The sequence below is a fragment of the Sceloporus occidentalis genome, unplaced genomic scaffold (genome assembly GCF_023333645.1).
Source record: "Sceloporus occidentalis isolate IW3139 unplaced genomic scaffold, rSceOcc1.0.p SCAF_2, whole genome shotgun sequence".
NCBI lineage: Eukaryota > Metazoa > Chordata > Lepidosauria > Squamata > Phrynosomatidae > Sceloporus > Sceloporus occidentalis.
In genome coordinates this window covers 10944301-10964651 of record NW_028316982.1, presented here as the reverse complement: position 1 = coordinate 10964651, position 20351 = coordinate 10944301, and the positions used below count along the sequence as shown (strand labels likewise).

General features: G+C 41.7%; 1 protein-coding gene across 1 annotated transcript in view; it reads right to left on the bottom strand.

Annotated features, from left to right (window-relative positions):
• LOC149317967 (guanine nucleotide exchange factor DBS-like) overlaps positions 1–19765 on the bottom strand; it is a 292013-nt gene extending 272248 nt beyond the window's left edge. Inside the window, exon 1 of the mRNA XM_089508735.1 lies at positions 19193–19765. Coding sequence (XP_089364861.1) covers positions 19193–19271 — 79 coding nt within the window. The 5' untranslated portion in view covers positions 19272–19765. The remainder of the gene's footprint in view (positions 1–19192) is intronic.
• Positions 19766–20351: the final 586 nt, after the last annotated feature.

Here is a 20351-nt window from a genome sequence, read left to right as displayed (position 1 = left end):
TATGGCAACATTTGTTTTTAAAAGCATAATGTTAGTTTTGAAATATAAAGGGGAAAAAAGCTTTGAGAAATCCTCCAGTATCCTAGATTGGATAATTAGTTATGAATGCGTAACTAAGTAATGTCTTCTGGCTTGACTCCCTTAACCTACCTTAATATCCAGCAGCAGCATCAAGTGAAGAAGGTCTGTTCAGCTGGTGATCAGGACAAAGAGGTCTCCTCTCCAGCAAGCAAGGCTGCAATGAGGAATTGCAACAGGGATGTTGTTTCTGACTGGACTTTATCACACATGAGGAATTCCTCTTAATTTCGAATGAAAAGAAAGTGGGGCCAGAATGCATTCACATGAATTCGCTAGTTCAGCAAATTTACGTGAATGCAAATTGCGCTCGAATTGGCTTCCCATTGCCTGAAAATAGCATGCCATTGCACAAATTTGCGTGTGGTAGTCTATCACACAATAACGTGAAACCCCATGACTGCATTCGGACTGACTTCCCATTGCTCGAATTTGTGTGTAGTGGGTTATCACGCAATAACGTTAAACCCCATGATTGTGTTCAGATTGCCATTGGATTATACTTCCAATTCTCCTTGTCTGATAAACTCCACTGTCACAGCCTTGTGAAGTCAAAGGCTTTCATGGCCGGCATCCATGGTTTTTTGTGGGTTTTTCAGGCTATGTGGCCATGTTCTAGAAGATTTTCTTCCTGACGTTTCGCCAGCATCTGTGGCTGGCATCTTCAGAGAATGCTTGCCTGGAAAAAGTGGGTCTATAGAAACGTCAGGAAGAAAATCTTCTAGAACATGGCCACATAGCCCAAAACCCCCACAATAACCCATGTCACAGCCTTGCTTGATGCCAGGAGGGGGCTGGAAACCTCCTCCTCCTCCTGTGCCTTGATTTTATGCTGAACAGACCTTCATCGCTCAGTGCAGTCGCTGGCTGTTAATCTAGGTTTGGGAGAGGGGCATTTACAATAGCGTTGTGGATACATAGTGCAGTTGGCTCTCTGTATCCAGGGATTCTTTATCCACGATTCAAGCATCCATGGCTTAAAAATATTCAAAAATATATAAATTCCAGATAGGAAACCTTTACCTTGTTCTTTTATATAAGGGACACCATTTCACTACGCCATTGTATTTAATGGGACTTGAGCATCCATCAATTTTGGTATCCACAGGGTTTCCTGGAAACAAACCTCAGCCAATACCAAGGGCCCACTGTACTGGAGTTTTGGCTCAAATGTGGTATAATGGTTAGAGCAAGCTTATCAACTAGGGTCCCATTCCATACCAAGGGCCTATTGTATTAGAGTTTTGGCTCAAATGTGGTATAGAGGTTAGAGCAAGTTTATCAACCAGGGTCCCTGGAACAAACGCCCAGTGGATACCAAGAGCCCACTGTATTACTGAATATGGAGCATTTACGGATGTATAGCTCTAGATTACTGTAGCTCTGTAACTGCAATACAGAAAATCAGCCATTACTTTTTTGGACTTCAAGTCCCAGAACCTTCCAGGCAAGAGATGTTTGAGTGTGGGAGTTTGATGCTGTTGTTGTTGCTAATTGCCTTCGAATAGACCTCGACTCACGGCGACCCTGTGGATGAGCTATCTCCAAGACTCCCTATCCTCCACTATTCTCCTTTGTTTCTGTGGCCTCCTTAATAAATCCCATCCATCTAGCATATGGCCTTCCTCTCTTTCTCCATCCCTCCACCTTTCCTAGCATTATTATCTTTTCCAATGAGCCATGATGTCTCATGACATGGCCAAAGTACGACAGATTCAGTTTAACAATCTTGGTTTCAAGAGAGTGTGGGAGTAATAATCCCAAAAAGTAATTTTTCCAAGCTTTGTCAATCACACACACACACACACACACACACACACACACACACACACACCCTTTCAGGGTCAGAATGGCAACTTTGAGGTCAGTGCTTCTCTCTGCCCTAGATAAAAATGAACAAGCATACTGAACTGAGAAATACACTGTCTTTTTCTCAGTTATTCAGATCTTTGATCCAGAATTCTGACATGAGGTTTCAATAGATGTGTTCCTTGTTTTGTCTGCTATTGAGCACGTGCAATTATATTTCAACAATTTCCTATATAACCACTAAACACTAAAAATTTACTCATGATGCAATTGAACACATCATGAAGGGACTGTGGATCTTACTAATTTGCTGTTTTCCAAGAAGCAAATTTGTAGGGCAGAAATAATGTGATTTGGTGACTCCAAGCAAATCCCAAAGACTACAACTTTAGCTGGGGGAAAGCAGAGTGCAGTGTGGGTAAAATGATTTACATCAAGCTGTGAATTTGTTCCCTTTGTAATGTTTTGATGGGTAGGGAACTTTTCTAAAACTTTTAAAAATTTCCTCAGAGCAATCCAAAATAAAGCAGATTAAAAGCAGATATAGCACTGTTTCCATTTCTGGTGTCAGACTGGCAAAATGCGACAGGTTGGATCTCCCTTATTCAAAATGCTTGGGACCAGAAGTGCTTTGGATTTTAGACTTTTCTGGATTTGGAAATATTTGCATATATATAATGAGATATCAAGGAGATGGGACCAAGTCTAAACAAGAAATTCATTTAAGTTTCTATATACCATGTCCATCTTATAATGAGAGCCAATATGGTGTAGTGGTTCAAGAATTAGACTAGGACTCTGGAGACCTGGATTATAATTCTGGTTCAACCATGTAAACCCACTGGGTGACTTTGATCAAGTCACACTCTCTCAGCCTCAGAGGATGGCAATGTCAAACTTGCTCTGAAAAAAACATGCCACAATAACCCCATGAAAGGTTTGCCTTAGGGTCGCCATAAATTGGAAATGATTTGAAGGCACACAACAACAACACACCTTATACGCATAAGTTTGAAGATAATATTATACACAATATTTTTAATAATTAAACCAAAATTTGTGTACATTGAAAACAAAGGTGTCACTATCTCAGCCCCCCATGTAGACAATTTTGGATTTTGAAATATTTTGGATTTCAGAATGCCAGATAAGAGAGATTCAAGTTGTACTGATGTTTTTCCTTGCTTCGTGTCTTTTCATTGGTCTTAGCATTCTTTTTTTTAATGATTTTCTTCCTTTCGACTCACTGTTTCCTTCGCTCCATCATATGAACACTGAATCAGCCCTTTAATCACCTAGATTCTGTTCTCGACAGGCGGATGGGATCATGAGCATGTAATTCTATCTTTCCTCTTTACATACAGATTGATTGTTCATACTTTAAAAGAAAAACCAGCCCTCACAACTATGTTTTAAAATTAAGGAGCAAGATGGAAACAACTAACCAAACAAAACATAGATAAACCAAGGTTCTAGAAGCAGACATTCTGAATAATCTTGTTTTGGGTCTGAGATTTGCACCATTTTTATCGGTGATTTAATGCCGTATTATGTGCCATGTGCGAACAGTGTTGCAATAGTACTTTCAGCTAATAGCAGCAGTAAGGAATCTTAGTGCAGAAGCATCTTACCATTCCAGAGTATGAGCTAGCAGCTTCTGTTCTGTGGAAGTTATATCATACTTCTTAACTGCCAGCTTTTGCGTACTTGGGAAAGATCTTGTGTAAGGAGCTGTGGTCAGAAGCAGTGCAAAAGCTTATCTTACAAATCCCACTTTGGAACTTCTCTCTTGAAAAGCTTATTCTCCTTATCCCTTTGACATATTGCATTAGGAGCAGTCCAGATAAAATTGCAAGAAATGCAAAACAAATGACAAAATGGGTGAATCAAGACTAGTAAAGTACTTGGTCACTTAAGCTTGTTGGAATGTCATTTGTCTCATGAGAACTTGCAAATGACAGGCAAGGATTGAAGCCTTGTCTAATCTCTTTTTCTGTTGCCTTATGACAAATCAATAGGAGAACTCTTGTAACGCCTGCACTTTGTTGTCAGCATCAGTATTGACTCACTTCAGCAATGCAAAGCTTGAGTGGCATTGGAAATGTAGTAGTAAGGAGGATTCAGCTTCATATTCTAATGGAGAAAATATTTACACAGTCCATCTTCATTGTTGTAGGAAAGAGGTTTTTGATTGGCAAAGGAGAAATTCTGGCTGTAGTAAACAGAGCTGGAGCAATCCCATTAAGATACTGAATTCAGAGCCAGGGCATTCTAAAAATCATATTTTAAGCAGCTTTAAAGCTTTAAAATAGATGGTTGGCCCAGCTGCCAGCTAACTTGAAAAACCTAGACAACAATGGGAGAACCAGACATTATGCTTGAGACTGGCAATGAAATGTTCTGTTGTGAAGCAATGATTCTCAGGTCTTGTCCATACTCACCAACATTGCACAGATGAAAACTAGGACACATGTGTCCAAGCAACACCAAAGTGAGGTCAGGATGACAAAACATATTAATGAGAAAGAACACACAAGCTAGAGGAGGCAGCAGCACTTTGCTTTTAGCAGAGCCCACAGGGAAGGGCAAGACTCCAGTGCCTCTTCTTCTCTCCCGGGTTCTGTAAGAGTACAAACTACTTTTGCACTTGGAACTCAGTCTGCAGCAATTGGCTGAGGACAAAGGGATAAAGTTGGAGAGGGAGAGACAAATTGGGACATGTTAAAAGCAGCTGATAAACTGGGATGATGACAGAGGATTAATTGGGACTGTCCCTACCAAAGTGTGACAGTTGGAGAGTATGGGAGAGGGGGAGAGATCCTAAACACTGGAAAACCTGCTTTACTCTGACTTAGCCTAGACTTGAAAGCCTTAATTCATAGGTGGGAATCATAGGTGGCCATCAGGTGCTGATAGAATGCAGCTCCTAGCCAAGGTAGGCAGCATAGCTGATGGTGAGGAATGATGGGAGCCTCAGTCCAACAAGATCAAGAAGGCTACATAATTCCCACCTCAGCTTTAGGTGAACAAGCATTCAGTGCAAGTGAAGTTGTTCAGGATGTTCATTTCCTCAGCCAAGCCCTGTTTTTGCACACAGCCAAGGTCTTCTTCAAATCTTTTTCATGGAAAGAGTTGTTCCATGGCAGAGAATTTAGAGTATTGCCTACTCCCCAAAAAAATCCCAAAATTTTTAGCATTGCAATAACTTAAAACTTCAGTAGAGCATTTAGAATTACAGTTTAGACATCCAAAGAACGAGGGCAGGCAAAGCGACCAAGGGAATGTGAGCACAGCAAATATAAGACATGCAAATATAGGTGTGAATCATTTTTATTCTCTCTCTCTCTGCAATGCTGTAAATAAATGAATAAATATTTGTATTAGCATCCCCCTTCCCCTCAAAGTGGTTTACAATGTAAAAGAACAATACAACTAAAAACATTCAAAAAGTGAACATTAAAATAGAATTAAACTATTTACAGTATTAAAACAACTAATTCCTCAATTTAAAGATATGGCGACAGGGAACAAATTCTTATTTGGGAGGATTATACACCCTCTCCCATAGCTACAGCTCTGGTCACAGCAAGCACCCAATGATGCCAAACTCTTACTGCCCATAGCCATGTTTATTATCCTCTTAGATCTTTCCTGGCTGCTTTTTCATTTTGCTTGCAGTGCCCAATGCTTCAGTATAAGTAAGAACTTACCAGAGCTGCTGTGGTTTTTTGCACATTTGTGCCGGAGGTCTTTTTCTATGGTCTCTCTCTCATCCACAAGAACAGCTGCAGCTCCAGCGCATAGGGATTGTTGCAAAGGAGTTGTCATCCCCAGTAGATGGCAAATCATACAGCCCACAGCACTGGGTAGTAAGCAGCAGCAGCAATAGCAACAGCAGTCATATGCATCATGTTTCCCTTGGCAACTGCTTCCTTCTACACAATTCACCCGCACTCCAAGTCAGGCTCTGTCATAAGGGCTTAAAATCTGAATCCACACAAGAAAAGCCATGGGCCAGCATCCACTCTGCATCTTGAGATGCTGCAGCAATGCAAGGAATGTCTGAATGACTTGTCTGGTTGGAAGTGGAGACAGAGACTCACGCTAACCGATTTGACAAATTAACTCCAGGGAAACCTGAGAAGAATCTTTTGAAATGTGTTAAACCATATCTGGAACCCTGTGGGACCTGCTGGAGACTTGAGAAATTGGTGGGAAAGGAAGGATGGAAGGGGAAGGAGAAAGGTTAAGCCTTCCATTCCTGCCTCCTCCAGCTTCTTTTCATTGCAAATTGTCCCTGAATGGGAAAGACATGCAAAGGAGAAGCAGCAGTCCCACTGTTCTTACGCCTAGCTGCTGCATTGCAACACTTAATAATGTCATGTGCCGAAAACCCAATTCTGAATGGTGAGTTGTTGTTGTTGTTGTTAACCACCCTTGAGTCAATCCAGACTCATAGCGACCCTGTGGATGAGATATAGCCAAGACTCCCTGTTTTCCACTGTTCTCCTTAGGGCCTGTAAATTCATACCTGTGAACTTCTTAATACAGTCCATCCATCTAGAATGCAGTCTTCCTCTCTTTCTACATCCCTCCACCTTTCCTAGCATTATGGCCTTTTCTGAATAGTGAGAGGATTCCAGTAGTCCAGTGCTCACTTACCATTCCAAAATTTCCTTGCCCCTCAATAGATTCCCAAGGGAACCCATCATGCCATGGGATTCCCTACTTGATCAACTCCCTGCATCCTTTCAGACTGTGTTCCAGGAGAAAGCTAACTTTCTGCTACACAGGCAGACTTTACTTGCCTCTTCCCTGCCTTTATGGCAGAGGTGTGAATCATGTCACCAACCCAATGTTACTGGGCTGTAAACTCCAGCATTCTGTATAGGATTCTCACCTCTGGCCTAGGGGAAGATGGAAAAGAGGAATCATCTCATCTCCTATATCAGGGATGGCAAACTGTGGAGGCTGTGGAAGACATTAATCCTTCAGGAAACTTTGGAACATTCCACACCCTTGCAAAAACAAATCAGTCAATCAAATTCTGCCCCAAAATGTCCTCTAGAGAGCATTGGGGCATTTTCACCATGGTTGTAGGCCCCCTGGATGATTTTAGATCCAGGAGAGGCCTTTTTTATTATTTAAAGAACTGGAAGTTCGCAAAGTCAATTCCTATTTACCTACTTTTGTAAAAAAAAATGGTGTGACAGGAGCATTGGAAAATGCCCCCCATGCCTCCTCAAGGACATTTGGAGGACAATATTTCTGGGGGGGGGGGTTACCCCATGGGGGGCACAAAAATGGCCATGGGGCCTGCACTTTGCCCACCTCACCTATACACAATTAACATTTCCACACATATCGCAATTCAAGATCCATTATCCTGGGAATAAACAGGCAATAAACAGCAACAAAACATTCATGAGATTTTACCATGAATGATTAGTTGCTGTTTATTGCCTGTTTATTCCTGGGATAATGGCACTTTAATCACGACATCGTGTGAAAATTTTAATTGTGATTGTGTGATTTTCACACGATGTTCACTGTTTAAACCCCCCCCCCCCCACCATTTTTCCCATGTGATAAAGCCCATAGTAAAATGGTGTCCCTTATATAAAATGGCAAAAAAGGTTTGCTTTTTGGAATTTATATATTTTTAAAATATCTTCAAACTGTTCAGTTTAGTATGGAATTTTCTGTATGATAGTGTTTTTTTACAATTATAATAATAGGTACTTAAATTGTGATTGTGTTTGCAGAGTCCATGTATAACTGGCCCCACTGAACCCAGAAAGAGGAAGAACATTTGGACACCAGGCTTCTGTTAAAAGCAGAGAAGTAGAGACATTTTTAAAAAGTGACACCTAACTAACATTTCTGCAAGAAGTGCCTCTGGTTTCCAGAGAGACCTAAGCATGGATCAGATGAAGGATGACTCAACATCCAAAGCTGGGATGAGTCACTCTTGTTTTGGGATGAAGATTCATTTGAAATCACTGGATAGTCTTCAGTACCTGCTTTAATTTTGTGCTGCTGGAAGTCTGCAGTCTAGGTTTCCTCTGCAACAGGGTAGAAAGGAAATCACCAGACGCCTTGAACAATATCTGAACTGAACAGAGGTCATCCGGTTGTGTACAAATGTAGCACGATTCATAAAGTCATCAAGGCTACATTCATAATGCAGTGTACAGATTGTAATTGTGGAAAGCGGAAATGTGCCTTTATTATAAACAGGGTACATCTTGGCATGAACTCTCCCCAACTTGTTTGCTGCACAAAGACACAATAAGGAAAACAGAGCAGCAGGAAACAAAATTTGAATCACTACAAATAAGCATTGCGGTATTCTTTCTAGCAACATAGGACTTTATCACATGGGAGGAATTTCTCTTAATTTCGAATGAAAAGAAAGTGGGGCCAGAACACATTCACTTGAATTCACTAGTTCAGCAAATTTACGTGAATTCGAATTGCGTTCGCACTGACTTCCCATTGCCCAAAAATAGCTTGCCATTGCCCGAAATCGCGTGTGGTAGTCTATCACGCAATAACGTTAAACCCCTTGATTGCATTCAGACTGCCATTGGATTATACTTCCAATTTCCGTTATCTGATAAGCTCCATACCCTCTAATGTCCCAATTTGTCAGGGAGAGTCCCAGTTCATCCTCTGCCGTCTCACTCATTCAGGTACTTTTAAAATGTCCTGTTTCTTCCTTCAATTCCTATCTTCTCTCTTTCTCCTCAGCTTACTTAAATAGGGACAAAATGAGTTAACTCAGTGAGGGGAGAAAAAAAGGAGCAGATCACTGACCTTCCCAGTAGTCTCAGGCAAAAGTAAACGGCTGCAGCATTCTCCCTCATTAATAACATTGGCTATCTTGACTACATTTTCATGCTGCTTGGTCACAAGTGTTCCAATTTGTAAAATGTTGGAGGATATATAGCAAGGGTGAGAAAAGTGTGGCCCTGGGGAAGCTCTTTCTGGAATCTTCCAGGAGCAGCAATTCAGCTTTTAAATAATAGGTTTGCAGCTTCCCTCCTGCAGTCTTTCACATTAAAAACAACAACTTGTTTTCACAAACCAAAAATGGATGTCTAGCCATATCCAGGTTATTTTTTTCCCTTTGATAACCCATTTTTCCCCTCCCCATTTGAAATGTAGAAAATTGGGCTTCTGACCTAGTCCTATTTGCCCGCACCTATAGACAACCTAGTCTACTTGTCTATAGGTTTCTAATGTAACGAAAATCCAGTGTGGTGTTGTGGTTTGAAACAAACTTTTGAGCTTGTGTATTGTTATTGTTGTGTGTCTTCAAGTCATTTCTGACTTATGGTAACCCTAAGACAAAGCTATCATGAGGTTTACTTGACAGATTTCTTCAGAGAGGTTTTTCCATTGCCATCCTCTGAGGCTGAGAGAGTGTGATTTGCCCAGGGTCACCCACTGGTTTTCATGGCCGAGCAGGGATTTGAACCCTGTCCACCAGAGTTGTAGTCCAGCACTCAAATCACTACACCACACTAGCTCTTGAACATGTGTATACATTGGCGTTTATCACACGGAGGAGATTGGGAGTTTATCCCGTGAATATCCCGGAAAAATCGCGTAATTGTGCGAAACTATTTCACACAATATCGCACAAAACCCATCATTAAAGTGGTCACAAAGAATCATTTTCAAAGAATCACTTTCAGGATTTCAGCAACAATGCATTTCCAACATCACTTTATTTGTGCAATTGCATGTGATAAGCCTTCACGCAATTACTCACCATTTTGCGGAATGCTTTAAATGTGCTTTAACCTCTCTTTAATGCCAACATTAGCTCCAGTGTGATAAACTCCATTGAGAATATTTCTGTTATCACAGAAAAACCAGAATGAAGACAATGGCCAGCCTCCCAAGGCAGGTTATAAGGATCCCACCTGAGTCCAGGTCTTGGCACCTCTTCCCTCCCAGTGCCAGACCTGGCAAAAATCAGCATTCAATGAAAGTGGACTGCCTGAGGTCTAACTGCCCAAGAACAGATGCCCATGAACATAGCACTGGGTACTATTTAGGATTGGCAGAACAAAAGCTGGAGAGGGCTCCTGTACCTTTGATGGGTGTGTAGTACACAGGGTGACCTTGGGCAAGTCACATACTCTCAGCCTCAGGGAAGGCAAAGGCAATCCTCCTCTGAACAAATCTTGCCAAGAAAATCTCATGATAGGTTTGTCTGAGGGTTGCCATAAGTCGGAATGATTTGAAGGCACACAATGACAACAGAAGAAACTGCAGCTGACCTTACTTGTCATGCTAAAAAGCAGCACTTGCTGAAGTTTCCTCTTCTACACAACCATTAATGGTGCAGGAACCCTCTATAGTTTGGCAACCCTAGAATAGCAGCTAATGCTGTTGATTTTTTATTTTATTTTTTTGTCTTCCAGTCTGTGTAGAAAAAGAGCATTCTTGGCTTTTCCTTAATAATAGCTTCACGCCCACCCATTCATCAAATGGAGGGAGGTAGACCTTACATCAGTAAATGAAGAAAGCTCTTTCTCCTACATACTGGAAAGGAGGAAGGAAGGAAAAGAGGAAGGAAAGGAAGGAAGAAGACCTTGCTTTTTAACAATACAGTTAGCCCTGGGTTTCCACTGGGGTTTGGTTCCATAATGCCCCCCCCCCCCCCCATGGATACCAAAATCTGTGGATGCTCAAGTCCCATTAATTACAATGGCATAGTAAAATAAAAAGGTAACAGTAAAGGTAGTCCCTTGACATGAATGTTTATTTGTAACCAACTGTAGGGGCTGATACTGATCTCTGTTAGTGAGCTAAAGAGCCAGCCTTGTCCAAGGACTGCTCTGGGGTCATGTGGCCAGCATGACTGCACCAAATGATACCTATTTATGTACTTGCATTTGCATACTTTCGAACTGCTAGATTGCAGAAGCTGGGACTGGTGACAGGAACTCACTCCATCATGTAGCACTTTGGCCTCAAACTGCCAACCTTTCAATCTTCTGATCATCAGAACTGGCATCTTAACCACTAAGCCACCACCTACTTAATAAAAGTAAAATAGGGTTCCTTATATAAAATGGCAAAATCAGGTTTGATTTTTGTAATTTATATATTTTAAATATATTTTCAAGCTGTGGATAGTTGAATCCATGGATAAAGACTCTTGTTGCACTGGAACCTATAGGACTACAGGAACTGTCAGGACCACTACCCACACTTCAAAATTACACCACTATGCTACTGGACAAGATCCTGAGTATGTAGTCTGTCAGGCTGAAATCCCTTATCTAACAGAGTGGTCCACATGACACCATGGAGTGGCAAGTTCAGTGTAATCATGGAATTGTTGAGGGGGAGGGCAGACGGCCATCAGCCTTTGGAAATATGTGCTTGTAAAATAAGTGCTTTCCACTGCAGTGAAATTGCCTTTTCAAGCACATCACATCAGCAGCCCTAAAAGTTGTTCTTTGTTTCTCCAACCCCCAGCTTCTAATAGGCTGCTGCTGATTCAGCTATAACATGATTCATGGCTGAGTATGTCATGGAAAGAGCAGAGGTGAGGTGGTTGCTGAACACATGTATCAATAAAGGAGTATTTGAAATGCAGTTGCCTGGTCCAGTCAGACAAAGGGAAATGTTTAAGCAAAAAGGCTTTGTAACATGAATCCCTTTCAGCTTTGCACAAGGTATGTGTACATTTCCCACACTGTTTGCAGTTCCTGAATACATAAAAATCTATTCATGTGTAGCCCCAGTTGCATCTTGTAGAGGGGCAGGATATAAATACATTTATTATTATTATTATTAGTAGTAGTAGTAGTACAAAAATCCAAAATGCACATCAAGGTGGTACCTTTATAAGGGCAACCAAAAAGTGTTGAATACATCATGCAAGCTTTTGAAGCTCACTGAAAGTATGCATTGTGGATCTTTCAGTAGAACCCAGAAGCAGCATAAAAAAGGTTCAAGACTATATGGAAATGTATAGTAAACATAAACTAATCTTCTATCTTTTTAGATTAGGTCACTAGTTTAACAGATGGTGGGAATGCTGTATGGATTTCAGCAAAGCATTTGATCAAGCTCCTCATGACCAAACTGATTAAATGTGGAATAGACAGGACAATTGTCAGCTGGATCAATAATTGGTTGGAAAACCATGTTAAAACCATGTTCAAAGCTGCTCTTCAAACTGGAGGAAAGCCTCAAGTGAAATGCCAGAGGGTCCTGCCCTTGAGCTGACACTCTTCAATATTTTTACCGATGACTTCGACAATGGGTTAGAGGGAATCCTTATAAAGTTTGCAGATGACACAAAACTGTGAGGGGTAGCTAGCACATTGGAAGATAGGAACAGAATTCAAAAGGACCTTGATAAACTGGAAAACTGGGCTGAAACTAATAAGACAAATTTCAACACAGACAAATGCAAAATTCTACATTTAGGCCACAAAACAAAATGCATACTTATAGACTGGGGGATACGTGACTAAACAACCGTACATGGGAAAAGGATTTGGGGATTATTGTTGATCACAAGTTGAACATGACCTTGTATGTGATGCTGCAGCAAAGGAGACAAATAATATTTTAGCGTGCAATAGGAGAACTGCAGTTCTCTAAGGACCTTATCACATGGGGGAAATTGGGGGTTTAAACAGTGATTATCCCATGTAAAACATGATATTGCAATTAAGATTTTCACACACATTGCTATTAAAGAGGCAATAAACAGCAACAAATCATTTTCGGGATTTCCCCATGAATGATTTGTTGCTGTTTATTGACTGTTTAATAGCGATGTCGTGTGAAAATCTTAATTGCAATATCACGTTTTGCCTGGGATAATCACTGTTTAAACCCCCATTTTGCCCGATTTCCCCCATGTGATAAGGTCCTAAGATAAGGGAGGTAATAGTGCCACTATATTCTGCACTAGTCAGGCTTCATATGGAGTACTGTGTTCAGTTCTGGACACTTCCTTTTAAGAAGGACATAGACATGTTGGAGCAAATAGAGAAAAGGGAAACAAAGATGATAAGAGATATGGAGAATAAAACATATGAGGAAAGGTTGAGAGAGTTGGGCATGTTCAGCCTGGTGAAGAGAAGAGTGAGGGGTGACACAATTGCACTCTTTAAATATCTCCAGAGCTGTTGCAGAGAGGAGAGTGCTGGCTTGTTCTCTGATGCCCCAGAAGGTAGGACTAGGTCTAATGGTTTTAAGTTACAGGAGCAAAGATTTCGACTAAGCATTAGAAGGAATGTATTGACAGTAAGAGCAGTTAGACCATGACACCAATTACCTAGAGCGGTGGTGGGGTCTCTTTTTCTGGAAGTCTTCAAAAAGAGCCCAGACAGTACCCTACTGGGACTGCTCTAACTGGATTTCTTCCATTAAGCAAGAAGTCGGCCTTGATGCCCTATGGGGCCCCTTCCAATGATTCTATATAAAACAGAAGAAATTATGATGAACATTAACATCATGTGTACTTATCAACAGGCTGTTTTTAAAAGGTTTTGTTGCTGAAAATACACTTGTTTTCAGCTACTTAAGTGATTTTTTTTTTTTTAAAAATCAACAATTCATGAAAAGTGGAAAGATCAATAGTTGCCAGTACATCCCTATCACTGTGTTTTTGTCTGAACTTCAAAGTATCTATCCAAGGTACTGAACCCTATCTCCCCACACAAAATAGGTTCAAAATAGATTTTCTAGCCCTACCCAAGTGTCCCTGGTACTCTCTGGCAGACTTTCCTTTCAATACTAACCTGACCTGAATCTCCTTAGTTTCCAAAATCAGATGAGATTAGGTGCATTCGAGATGGTATGATTTGTCTGTTATAAAACAGGCAACTTATTATTTTAATCCCTACCCATTGAATTAGCTGCTTTATTCTTGTTATTTGCCACCAAATAGACTTCAACTTATGGCAGCCCCATAAATGCGAGACCTCCATAGGCCTTCCATGGGCCCTAGTCATCAATAGGTCTTGCAAACTCTGGGCTGGGGCTTCTTTTATTGAATCAATCCAATTGTAATATGGTCTTCCTTCTTTTCTACTGCCTTCCACTTTACCAAGTATTATTGTCTTTTCATTCATTAGTTGCTGCATGTGTGTATGTGCCTTTAAGTCACCTGTCAACTTATGGCAGCAACGTTAATTTCATAGAATTTTCTTAAGCAAAGAATACTCAGGTGGTTTTGCCTGTTCCTTTGAACTATAGCATCTAGTATTCCTTGGCAGTCTCCCATCCAAGAACTAAGCAGGGTTGACCTTGCTTACCTTCCAAGATCAGATGGGATCTGGTACCCTTGGGGTATTTAGGTCTTCTGTTTGCTAGCCCTTGTTAAAAAGGACAGTTTTAGGGCAAGTGCCTGAGCACAAACTGCTCAACTGTCTTCTTTATCCATGTTCCATCCTTGAGAGCTATTAGAGACATCCAGAATGACATTCAGATATGTTACAACCTAAATTGACCATAGCAAGTTGCACGGGGAAGTGTGTAAAACCCACAGCATTCACAAATCGTGCATAATGCATGCTCACATTCAAGCAGGGATGCTTCAGAGGCATGTATCATGAGTCCTTCACATTTGCAAGACACAACCTACTAAAATAATCTTGAGGGCTATTCAAACCACTTCCTTACCAGTTCTATTCTTTTGTTTCTTTCCAGAGAACTAAACAACCTAATTTAACATAATTAGGCTAAGTTTTAACTCCAGGCAATGCATTTAATAGAGGTATCCTGATATTCCTTGGTTCAGAGGTTAACAATGACACTATTATTAGAAAGATGCAGAAGGGAAAAAAGAAGGGAAGGAGAAAGAAGATATGTGCCACCCTTAAGGCTAGCCAATTTATTTTAGCATGAGCTTTCATGGATTGTGACCAATGAAAGTTCATGCTAATAAGTTAGTTAGTTAAGGCTGTATCCTCAATACACAGTTATAAGAATTGGACACCACTGAATCCTGTGCTTAGTAGTTTGTTTGAGGTACCTGAAATTCTGTTTTGCGTGTCCCATCCTGAACTACAGCATTATGACTCTCTGGTACAGAATTTTAAGACCCTCATGAAACTATGAATCCCATGACTGTATGGGATAGACATATGGCAGTGAAAGTGTTATTAAACTGCTCAAAGTGTGCATTGTGGATAAAAACCTAAAGGTACCACACTCCCCCCCCCCCATTCCTTTTCCGTTTAAAAATACTGAAATAGACTAACCTACTGTCTGAGAAATAGAAGAGCTCATAAACAACCATTTGCCATTCACTGAAGACACCAGAAAAAATTGCAACGTCAAGCAAGTTTCGGGTCCTCTACAATTACTTCCCATCCCAGCATTCTTTCACTTCCTTTCTTCCCTTCACTTCATCAAACTAAATGCAGTGAAGATGGAAGTACTCGGCTCTGATTCACACATGCATGCAAATTTCCCAGTAACCTGCAGGATTCAAGGATTCATCATCAAGACAGCTGAAAACAACAAGAGTCTTGTGGTAACTTAAGGAGTAAGAAGTTTTATTTGACTTAACCACTAAAATAGAAGTTGACATTTTACCTGTTCGTGGTGCAAGAGACCAGTACAACAGCCCACCTGTCCTAGAAACAGCCAAACAGATAAATTGCCCCCTTTGAAAGATACTATATTTGACACAATGGCAGGAGATATTGGCAACTCTGCCTATTCTTTGTAACAGGAATTTCAGCCATGCAAGTCATTGGGTGAAGTTATAATCATCAAGTATGACTCTCTCTCTCTCTCTCGCTCTCTCTCTCTCAATATATCTCTCTGAATTCATGATTCCTGTGGCCTAATCCAGTTTAGAGCAACTAATGCATTTTAGAGCCAATGGAACTGAAACTCTCATTAGATGCAAAGATTACTACACTGAGGCTGCCATACTTTGGGCATATCATGAGACGATGTGGCTCATTGGAAAAGATAATGATGCTTGGTAATCTGGGAGGCAGCAGGAAAATGGGGAGACCATACTACAGATTCAATCAAGGAAGCCAAAGCCCTTAGCTTGCAAGACCTGTGCAGGGTGGTTGAGGATGGATGATCTTGGACATAGAACCATCTCTCATTCATTGTTGTTGCTGTGTATCGTCAAGTCATTGTTGACTTATGGTGACACTAATGGGGTTTTCTTGGTAGAATTTACACTTGCCATCCTCTGAGGCTGAGATAATGTGACTTGCACAAGGTCACCCTATGGGATTCCATGGTCGAGCAGGGATTTGAACCCTGGTTTCCCAGTGTCCTAGTTCAACACTCAAATCATTACTCCATGCTGAATCTTAGGGCCCCCATAAGTGGAAGTCAATTGCTGGTGTACAGTAACACCAACAAGGAATCAGGAAGCCTTCCAGATGTCACAGAACTTCAACTCCTATTAGCCCAAGCCAGCAGAACCAATGGTGAAAAATGCTGAAATCTGCAGTCCAACAACTTCTGGAGGGGAACATCATCCACTCTTGACCTAAAACCAATGGTTAGACCCTCCGAATTAATGGAATTTACAGATATGTTGACTTGCCAAGACCCCATTGATTCAATGGCTCCACTCTGGCTGGGATTAACAACTGGATTTGGGCCAACATGTCCCATGTGGCTCAGTGATGAATCCCACTGCACCTAAAGGGAAGATTGGACAAGCCTCCCAAGCGTATATCTGCATATGTTTGTAGCCACATCGCTCCTTTTCAGTTAGACATTATAGGATTCACTACAAAAGGACTGGGTATGTATTCTATTCCTTATAGTTTAAAGAAGCCCCAATTCATTGATATTGTGGGGGGTTAAATGCAGAAGTCTGACAGATTCATCATCACCAAGAACATGATATAGCATTTGAAAAATACAATGTATTTCCATAGCACGGTCAACCAGTTCAGAAAGAACATATGAAATTATTTGACTAAAATAGTAAAATGTGCAATATTTTTAGTTTATTAAAATTCAGATAAAATAACCACTGCTAAGGCTGTGCCCCCTCAAGGCTCTCCATGGTGCAGTTCTTTAGTTTATTACATCTTGAATAATTTTGTCCTTTATTTCCAAAGTTAATTATACAGAATTACTACTAATATAAAGGAAGATGTCTTTGCTTCTTTACACAAATGATCCCTATTAGTTACTGACAGGAAAATTGATTAGCATATAAGCTTGTAGAAATGGCTAGGGTTACATTTAGCATATTATATAGCTTAGTGATCTAGCTTAAGCGCTTTACAAACTAATAGAATTGACACAGAAATTTGATCCTAGCAAGGAAAGCATTGGGTTGGTGTTGTTGGGAAACTCCTAAAGCTATTATCACCATACCACCCTGAACATACCCAATCTGGTCTGATTTAAGAAAGTCTAAGCAGGCTTGGGTTGGTCAGTACTTAGTTGGGAAACCACTAGCGATCTTCAGTTAGGGTTGGAAAAGAATCCTGCTTGCAACTCATGAAAAGCATGACTTCCAGTGAGTTTTGACAATGCTGGGCTGGAAGGATAAGGGTCTGACTCAATGTAAGGCATCTACCTATGTTCCATGACCCAGCAGGAAGCCATTCCCTAGTGTCTCCTCAACTATTGCTGCTGGTTCACTATCATGCCCTAGCAAACCGAGCAAGCAATGACAGAAGTGTGGCAAATGTGGAATGTGGAAATGTGCACAAGGGTCAGTGCTAGACTTTGTAGGCCCAGGGTGACCAGATGTCCTCACTGCAAAGGAGGACAAGGCACCACAGAATGGAAGATATTCAAGAAAAGAATACAGGGCGTTGTAGAATAAAAGCTAAAATTACTAATATAAATATAAATTCATGCATCTTGGTCATGCTCAAAATGGAGGACACTTTGAAATCCCTCCTGGACATAAGGCTGGAATGTAGGGTGTGTATTGGAAAAGGAGGACGTCTGTGTGGATCCCAAGATAGTGGTGATGGCTGGAGCAGAGGCAACAAAGCCCTCTCCTCATGCAGTGGTTCCTTTCCCTCTTTCCCCCTTATTTTGAGGCAGCAAAAAAGTGGGTTTGGGTTTGCTAGCAATGCTGCTGGTGTCCACCATTTTAATGATGGAGGCACAAACAGCAGAGCTTGTTGGCTGCTAGGTTGGTTTTATTTTTTTTCCACCGCTGCTCTTCCTCAAAGCAGTGCAAGAGAGATGGGATGGGGAATAGTGGGATCCATAAAATGGAGGCCTTAGTCAATGCCCAATAGTGCCAAACCATGGCACCAGTCCAAATTTCAACGGGCTTTGCCCGTCCTTCTAGGAAAGAATCAGAGGGGCCCAGCTACAGAAGCTTGTGGAAATCCAGCTGCAACAGGCACAAGGAAGCAGAGAAGGTTGGCACACCTAAGGAGTGTGGCTCTTGTTGCCAGCATCTCCTTGACCAAATCCAGAACCAATAGGTTGCTTTTCCTGCTATGTTCTAGGCTTGCAATACAGTATGGTACATTCTCAAGACTTAAACAACAGCAACGCCCCCCCCCCCCCAAAAAAAAAAAAAACCCAAATGGGTAGAAACAAATCTGCTATGTTCCCTTATCAAATATGTCTGCTGTGGCACAGTTCCTTTTTTGGCCGCAACTATGAGATCATGTACATTCAGTAATCTCAACCAGGTAAGGAAAGGAGGAGATAATCCATCTCACATTCATGATAGGGGACACTCCTCCTGCTCACATATATCCCAGAATCACTGAAGCAGCACCGGCAGCTGAAAGAAGGGAACACTTGAATTGGCTTTAATATTTCAGCTGGTTGCGTCTTTAAATTTACCAGATGATGCCTCTGGACAGGCGGCATTTAAATCACCTCCTCTGCTCCTAAACCGTTTTCCATCCTAGAAAAGATCTGCAATCACTACTGAGCTCAGTGCAACAATTAGGCATTTTGGCAAATTGAGTACAACACCAGCAAGAAGGAATCTCAAGGAGAGAGAAAAAACAACAACAGCACACCATAAACCCATGAGCCACATCCACATCTTTTAAAAGCATCAAGTGAACCAATTAATAAAATACAAATGATAATCATTGCCAGTCTTAGAAGGGCTGGCAGAAAGCTCTGCCCATATTAAATGTCCAGGAAACGCACCCGTCTTCCTTTCCAATGCACAGGTGTGCCAGGATTATGTTCCCCTCCCAGGTGTGACACTGACACAAAAAAGCATCCCCACCTTGTGGGAAACATTGAGAGCATCCTTGCTGGGAGGGGATCTCCACCACACAGGGATCCTAAGGATCAAGGGAGGATGGCAACAAGAGATGGCTTTCCTTACCCACATGAGTGATGACCGTAGCCAGTCGCTGGGTGAGCTCCTGATGCGACATCTCTTCTTCTTTCAGCCAAAAAAGCATTTCACACCCAAAGGAGGCTCCAGCATCCAAATTCACCCACACGCCACCTCCAAGTGGAGTGCCAGGCAGCTCAGCCAGAGACACACAATGCCTGTGCCACTCCCACCAAGGCCGGATCCTGCCAACCTGCCAGCCTTAGGATGCTGGACACCTTTTAGTATTATTATTATTTTCCACTGGCTGCCTTTTGGATCCTCTGGAGTCAGGAGCTGCTGCAAGCCTTCCTTGCTCCTTGGCCTCTTTGCAAGGGAGCCTTTCTGAAACTGCACAACCCTACGCCCCCAAAAAATCCTGACACAATTTCGGATGTCACTCATCCTCCTGCCATGGCTCTCTCATTTCAACCTCTCTCTCTTTTTGCAATGAGGCAGAACTGCAGCCAGACACCGCCTCTTTTCCACGGAGATGCTAAGGTCCTAATGCTGCGAGGCAGGAAAACCCCCCACAAAGCCCAGATCTGTGACACCACTTAATCTTTTTCTTCTCCTTCTTCTTTCCAACAGGCAGCACACTTGCACAAGGACATCTGACTATTTTTAGCCTGTGGGGGTCCCTCAATACAACACCCGGCTTGCTTAGGCAGGGCTATGTTCAGCCTCTCCTTCTTCCCCTCCCTTCCCATGCAGCAGCAGCAGCAGCTCCACCTTTGCTATTGATGTCGGCGGGTTAGGCTCACACAAGGCTAATGGAGAACAGAGAAACCACAGGGATGTTCACTCAGGCATCTGCAAGCATCATGCACTTGCACAAAGGAAAGGCCAAGGGAATAGGTTACAACCCTCATCCCATACATATGCCAGGATCCATTTAAACCAACCATTCTTCCTGATGCACACACACATACACACAGACACATATAACTGCAGAGAATAAAAGGGCTTGGATATAGCTTGGGGGGAAAAAAAAACAAAATTGCTAGAGAGGAAGCGCTTTCATAGTGGACAATAGCAACAACTATATATTGTTGGACAGGGGGTTGGATTAGATGGCCCTTATGGTCCCTTCCAACTCTAAGATTCTATGATTTTATATACATGTGTATATACACACGCTTATCTCAGCTTGGTCATGGAAACCCAC